This window comes from Lagenorhynchus albirostris, chromosome 11 (genome assembly GCF_949774975.1).
Source record: "Lagenorhynchus albirostris chromosome 11, mLagAlb1.1, whole genome shotgun sequence".
Classification (NCBI taxonomy): domain Eukaryota; kingdom Metazoa; phylum Chordata; class Mammalia; order Artiodactyla; family Delphinidae; genus Lagenorhynchus; species Lagenorhynchus albirostris.
Genome location: NC_083105.1, coordinates 99,425,785 through 99,433,105, shown reverse-complemented (window position 1 = coordinate 99,433,105; position 7,321 = coordinate 99,425,785). Strand labels below are relative to the sequence as shown.

At 56.5% G+C, this 7,321-nt stretch overlaps 1 protein-coding gene across 1 annotated transcript; it reads left to right on the top strand.

The window, feature by feature from the left end:
• The first annotated feature begins 926 nt into the window (after positions 1-926).
• On the top strand, positions 927-2,513 carry KCNA6 (potassium voltage-gated channel subfamily A member 6). Its single transcript, XM_060165542.1, has one exon. The coding sequence runs from the start codon at positions 927-929 to the stop codon at positions 2,511-2,513; it is 1,587 nt and encodes a 528-aa protein (XP_060021525.1).
• Positions 2,514-7,321: the final 4,808 nt, after the last annotated feature.

Sequence of the window (7,321 nt, the reverse complement as noted above, 5' to 3'; positions counted from 1 at the left end):
GGCATTAGGGTACCTGCGCCTGTTTAGAGGGCCGTGGATGTGGACGTGCGGGAGGGAGAGGCGTGCCAGGAGAGCGCGGGAAAGATTACTGGAGAGGTGAGGGTGCGTCCGCTCGCCGCGCCCTGGCTCGCGCGGCCCCTGGCCGGGCAAGGGGTGTGATGCGCGAGTGGGGTGGGAGGGGGCAGCAGGCGGGGCCTGCCACGTCACTTGGAGAGAGTGTGTTGGGAAGGAAGGGCAGAGCGGAGAGCCGAGCCGCTGCAGCTGCCGCGGCTGCAGCGAAGGCACAAGGGCTGGGGAGGTGGGTCCGCGCGCCCCGGCGCCGGGGCGGCCCCAGGGCCCTCTCGCAGGCCAGCGGCGCGGCTCGGAGGGAGGCGGTGGCGGCCGCGGCGGCGGGAACGGCGACCTTGGCCAGTGGAGCCCGCGGTGGCCGTAGGGCGGAGGCCGAGCCCCGCCAGGCGTCTTGGCCGAGCCGGAGGGAGGCGCATCTGGCGCTCGGGTCCCAGCGGCGGCCGGGGGTCTGGAGCTGCTGCAGGAGCGCCGCGGGAGCTGGGACGTGCTGACCGGTCTGGAGGACGGACCCCCGCGTCCCGGAGCCCAGTCTGGGGAGGGCGGGGGCGCGAAGCCACGCTTCTTTCCTGGCGTCCAGCTGCACACGCGCCAGGCTGCGGTTCCAGGTACCACAAGCTGTATCTAGCATCGGGCGCGGATAACTGGGGGCGCGGAGCCGAACCCTCCGCGCCCAGGTCACCTCCCCAGACCTAGCCCGGCGAAGACCAGGGCTTCGGGGCTTAGGGACCCGACGTCGGTCGTACCGCGAGCCCCACCCCGAAAAGAAGGCGCCGCCGAGAGCTGGGAGGCGGCGCCGCGCCCGGGAGGTCGTGTCGTGGGCGCCGTCCTAGTGGCGGGGAGCGCACCGCGGAGGGGACATGCGATCGGAGAAATCCCTTACGTTGGCGGCGCCGGGGGAGGCCCGTGGGCCGGAGGGGGAGCAACAGGATGCCGGAGACTTCCCGGAGGCCGGCGGCGGCGGCGGCGGCTGCTGTAGTAGCGAGCGGCTGGTCATCAACATCTCCGGGCTGCGCTTCGAGACGCAGCTGCGCACCCTGTCGCTGTTCCCCGACACGCTCCTGGGGGACCCCGGCCGCCGTGTCCGCTTCTTCGACCCGCTGAGGAACGAGTACTTCTTCGACCGCAACCGGCCCAGCTTCGACGCCATCCTCTACTACTACCAGTCGGGGGGCCGGCTGCGGAGGCCGGTCAACGTGCCGCTGGACATCTTCCTGGAGGAGATCCGCTTCTACCAGCTCGGGGACGAGGCCCTGGCTGCCTTCCGCGAGGACGAGGGCTGCCTGCCCGAGGGTGGCGTGGACGAGAAGCCACTGCCCTCCCAGCCCTTCCAGCGCCAGGTGTGGCTGCTCTTCGAGTACCCGGAGAGCTCGGGGCCCGCCCGGGGCATCGCCATCGTCTCGGTGCTGGTCATCCTCATCTCCATCGTCATCTTTTGTCTGGAGACGCTGCCGCAGTTCCGCGCAGATGGTCGAGGTGGAAGCAATGGTGGTGGTGTCTCCCCGGTGTCCAGGGGCAGCCAGGAGGAAGAGGAGGATGAAGACGATTCCTATACGTTTCATCCTGGCATCACCGCGGGGGGAATGATGGCAGGGGGCTCATCCCCACTAAGTACCCTTGGGGGCTCCTTCTTCACCGACCCCTTTTTTCTGGTGGAGACGCTGTGCATTGTCTGGTTCACCTTCGAGCTGCTGGTGCGCTTCTCCGCCTGCCCCAGCAAGCCAGCCTTCTTCCGCAACATCATGAACATCATCGACTTGGTGGCCATCTTCCCCTACTTCATCACCCTGGGCACCGAGCTGGTGCAGCAGCAGGGACAGCAGTCCGCCAGTGGAGGCGGCGGCCAGAACGGGCAGCAGGCCATGTCCCTGGCCATCCTCAGAGTGATCCGCCTGGTCCGGGTGTTCCGCATCTTCAAGCTGTCCCGCCACTCCAAGGGGCTGCAGATCCTGGGCAAGACCCTGCAGGCGTCCATGCGGGAGCTGGGTCTGCTCATCTTCTTCCTGTTCATCGGAGTCATCCTCTTCTCCAGCGCCGTCTACTTCGCAGAGGCTGACGATGACGATTCGCTCTTTCCCAGCATCCCGGATGCCTTCTGGTGGGCCGTGGTCACCATGACCACAGTAGGTTACGGGGACATGTACCCCATGACGGTGGGGGGCAAGATCGTGGGCTCGCTGTGTGCCATCGCCGGGGTCCTCACCATCGCCCTGCCCGTGCCCGTCATCGTCTCCAACTTCAACTACTTCTACCACCGGGAGACCGAGCAGGAAGAACAAGGCCAGTACACCCACGTCACTTGTGGGCAGCCTGCCCCGGACCTGAAGGCAGCCGACAACGGACTTGGCAAGCCTGAATTCTCGGAGGCCACCCGGGAGCGGAGACCCAGCTACTTTCCCACTCCACATCGGGCATATGCAGAGAAGAGGATGCTCACCGAAGTTTGACGGATGCAGGCCGGGCCTGCACGGAAGGAAGGACACTGGACAAACAATCCCTTAGGGCTCCTTGTCATTCTCCACTACTCGCACCCCAGCTCCAGGTGACTTCCTGACTCCCCCCCCCCCCCACACCCAGTGGCTGGCGCCAGGACCACACACCTGGACTCTCAATCTTGTTACTTGACCCCTGCAGCATCCAAGGTTTCTCCATCTAAGTGGCATTTTCCAAACTCTAACGGTGCCACCCATTCGTGCCCATCTTCTGTCACATGGATGAGATTTCCATCTGACCTTCGTCCCTCAAGACTCTGATTTTTCATGTCTGGGACTTGTAATATCTCTAGGAAGAGCGATGTTGACAAGATGGAAACCAGGCACACCTGGGTCCTTTTTCTCCTTAGCATCTGTGGCTTTGGGGCATGCACCAGTCTTAGCTTCTGGCCACGTGGTAACTGGCAGAAACGGGTGGACAGAAACAGTACTCCTCCTTTGTTTTCCTCCAGCGCCCTGTAACACCGGCTGCTCATCCTGAAGAGGACCCCTGGGAGAGCCTTCAGCTGCCCAGCCTGATACTACGCTATACATCTCTAATCTTGGATGGAATTAGAGAAACTACAATTACACTGGGCCATTTGGAGGATGTGAGAGTCAGTCCTGGACCAAAGGGGCCAATGGATTCTTCCAGGTGCGAGCTGGTACGGTAGACACATCAGTCTTTGGTCTGCACCTCGTTCTCCCCACTCTGATCCCTTGACCCTCTCGAGCTTCCAGGAAGGCTCCTTCTCAGAGCCAAATACTCTTCCTGTGCAGAGGAACTGGCAAAGGGGAACCCACAGAGCTGGGAGAATGGCCGGATATAATCAAGCACCTGGCTTGACCGCTCATCAGAAGAGAGGCGCCACGGAGACAGTACCGTCTAGGGGGGCAGAGGAGTCTTCTGCAGACAGCAGATTTCTCTCCCTCACTTCCCCCGACCCTCTCTAGTCCTCCACCCTTCTTCCTGGGAGTCTGACTTAGGATTGCTGTTGAAGGCTTTCTAAAGCAGACTCCAGCCTAAACCCACAGACAGGTAGCAGCACACATTGGATGCTAGCGTGGGCTTTTTTTTTTTCCTTTCCATTTCGTGGGCAATGAGACAGGTGGTTTAGAGTAAGGAAGAAGCATTATTCCTTTGCTGACAGCCTCACTGTTAGAGGTTTCTGCTGAGTCAAGCAAACATTCTCCTGCTCTGGCCCTGGAGCTGCAGCCCACAGCTCTCACTGGTAAAGTGCCACTTAGACCAAGTCATCTTCTTCCGTTGTGAACCCCTGTTTCTGTCCCCTCATCACATCGTCATTCATTTGTTGCCTTGATCAACTGTGATGCACTGTTCTGAGCTCTCCTGGGTACAGTTCAGAAACCGGAAGGACTGTTAATGAGTTTTTAATTTTATAAACTAGGCTTTACGGCTCCTTGATAAGAATTTTTTAAAAAATCTTTTCTCAAAGAGCAAACTTATGAGGGACAGACAGCCTCTTGAGGGTTTTCTTGAGAGACACTGTCCGGATGTTGCCACACTTTACAGGGTAACTTGGGTGCCACAGTCCCTCTTTGTGCCTCAGTCTCCCCACCCATTCAATGGGAACATTCATGTCTTCCCCCCACCCCCACCTCATGGGGAACGGCCCGTGAACTCATCTGGGAGGCTGGGGATGACGCTATGCAAATGTGTGAACTTCTGTAATGGTTTCTAGTTCATTACCACGTTTCCCCATCCCCCACAGGCAAGGCCTCCCCTGAGAGTTCCTGCCTTGGATCCAGAGCCCATGCACAGGCCATTCTGGGCCATTAGCTCTTTAAATCCCTCCCTAGCCTCTCAGACTGGGCCTTGGTCTTTCTTCTTACCTTTTGGCCAGGAGGATGCTCTCTTTGGAGCGATCCAGTGGGATCCTTTTGGGGCCAGACACCATCATCCTGATTGGGAGCCTGGCTTCTCCAAACCTGAAATGCAGGAGGAGATGCTCATGATTCAGACACTTGCTCTGAGCCCATAGAATGCCAGGTTTCCAAATGTCCTCTGGAATATTACTCCTGGCAATTCGGGGGAAAGAGGAGGCCCACGCAGAGGCAAAAGTGATGCTCCCGGCGAGGGTAATGTTGGAACACGTATGCATGTGTCTCTGTATGTGTGTGTGTGTCATCCTCATCACCATTTCCTTTTCAAGTCAGAGCATGCCCGAAAGTAAAGGGTTTATGGAGAGCTGGGCTCTCCAGGGACTCTGGTTGCCGTAGCAACCTTCCAGACTGTTCTCTCTATCTTCTGATTTGGGCAGCCAGGGAGAACAGGAGACTATGTATTCCCAGCTTCTGAAAGGGGGACGCCTCTCACGTATGGCTTTAGGGGCTGGTAGGGCTAGGACAGGGATGCGTGACCTTCGGAAAATGAAGGGGAAGTGGGTCCCCAAAGCTTCCTATCTGGACCTTTCTTCCTGGCTTCCCCACCCAGTCACTGAAGCTGCCTCATCCCACCCCTGAGTCTTCAGAAACTTGAATGCCAAGCAACTGCCGGTGAAAGCAATGTCCATATTATTGTTTTTGAAATGGCCTTGGAGGGGACTAGCTTCTCCCGAGGTAGTCAAGCTGGGCCTCGCCAAGGGTCATACTAGTTTTAGTCCATGATAGCACTGCGGGGCACTCACGTCCTCAGAGAGAGGCTCCTCCCAGCGCTGAGAGAGACAGAGAAATGATGCTTCTGCTTCCCAAGGAACAGTCTAGCTCTTGGGAGGAATCTCATAGGTGGTTCATCTTAAGATGTCGAAGAAAAACTGAGAGGCTGTGACCTGACCTAGTTCCTGTGAAGGATTCTGCCAAGTGACCCCCTCTGACTCTGAGCCTCTTGACGTGGATTTTGCTCCCTGAGCGCCGCGACGATCTGCACCCGGTGTGGCTGTGACAGCTGGGGTGGCGATTCCGCAGCTGCCAGCAGAGGGGTTCAGGTCATCGTTACGCCTGACTCGGGCCCACAGGAGCGCCCAGAGGTCTTCCTGGATCTGTGAAGCTCAGCTGAGACGTGGGAGGTGACTCCTGCCAGACTGGCCCCAGGAGAGAAGGGGACAGCTGGCCGGCTTTGCACCCGAGGTAGGTTCTCCTGTTGGGGAATATCCTTCAGGCCAAATGAGAACAGGGGTGGGAAGGGCCAGAGAGAGGGCGGGAGAGAGTGTGTCTGGGGGAGGGGGAGGCTTTGGTTTCCTTTCCTCAGCGGCCACCTCGCTCTCTGTGTGTTTTTGTCTGCATGTACTTTGCTCTCCTTCTCTGTTTCTGTTCCCACACTGGTACCTCCCTCCTTCCTCCCCTTCATATATATATATATATATATATATATATATATATATATATATATATATATATATAATTTTTGTATTTATTTTGGCCGCGCCGAGTCTTCGTTGCGGCACGCATGTGGGATCTAGTTCCCTGACCAGGAATTGAACCCAGGCCTCCTGCCCTGGAAGCATAGAGTCTTACCCACTGGACCACCAGGGAAGTACCCCCTCATCCCCTTCTAATCACCCCCTTTTCTCTGTACTTTCCCCTTCCTTCTTCTATTCAGTGTCACTTCCTCTGCCTCGTGTTTCGTTCTCACATCTCTGATTTTCCCCCATCTGCTGTTTGAACTTCTTCTTCCTCCTCTGTGTATCTTTCTCTCTGTCTCTCTCTTACATTCTCAGGGGCTGGGAGCACCTTGGGGCATTTCCCTTGAGGTTGCTCTTTGGACTCTAGGACGACTGTGACCTAGGGTGTTTGCTCAGAAGGTTGTTCTCCAGCTGGAGGACCCCCTTTTTCCTGTCATCTTGCTACAGCATCCTTTCCTAGGGTACTCACCTCTGTGGGCAGAGTCCCGAGCTTCTGGAGCAAGGGGGGATTGCTGTGGGTTTAGAAGGTGTCTCGGACAAAATTTCTTGAATCTGCAAGGACAAAATAGAGAAGGAGAGAGAGAGAGAAGGAACCTGATAGCAGTACATTTCAGAGAAATACTTTGTGTAGCACAGGACTATGCTCACCTCAGGGTCCCCCAACCTTAAGGAGCTTACAGAAAGGTTCAAGACAATGGCACAGTGGAAACAGTGAAATAAACACAGAAAAGAGGGCTTAGGAGGAAGGCATAGCGTGGAATTAGACTAGAAAAAGTCTTCATTCAAGGGCGACCTTCTGACTGCCCTTAATTCACTCGAAGGGTCTCAGAGCTGTCTCTCTTGTCCCCTGAAGGCAGAAGAAAAGCAAAGGACATAAATGTCAGTGGTGCAAGGTGCGGGGGACACTCCTTGGCATGATGGGTTAAGATTCACCAACCGGTCCAGAGGGAAGCTTGTGCATCTCCTTGCTGGAGGTCGTGTAGGCTGAGTCCCACCTGCATCAGTATATCAGGCGGCTTTTGGAGGGTAAGGGACATTTTCTAAAAGAGGATTGTGGTGACAGTTGTACAGCTCTATAACGCAACCCAAAAAAGTCACTGAATTGTTCAAAAAAAAAAGTGACGTGAGACTAATAACCTCAGAGTTTCACCTCTTGTCTGGGAGATGGTTTGGTTTTATAAATCTAGAGGTTAAGCCTCTCTAAAGATGGACCAGACTGCGTATTCAGGATGGAATGACAGTTTTTTTTCTCTGCCACACGGGGACAATTTAGAACTTTCATACAGTTGCTGCCTGCTCCTCCCTTCCAGTGCCAAGAGCTGTTTGTTTTCTTTTGTTCTGAATTTTGACAATGAAACCTTTGTGGGACTGACATGCCCCTTTCTTTTGGCTCTGAAGACGGGCCAAGCCATTCCTGGTCCG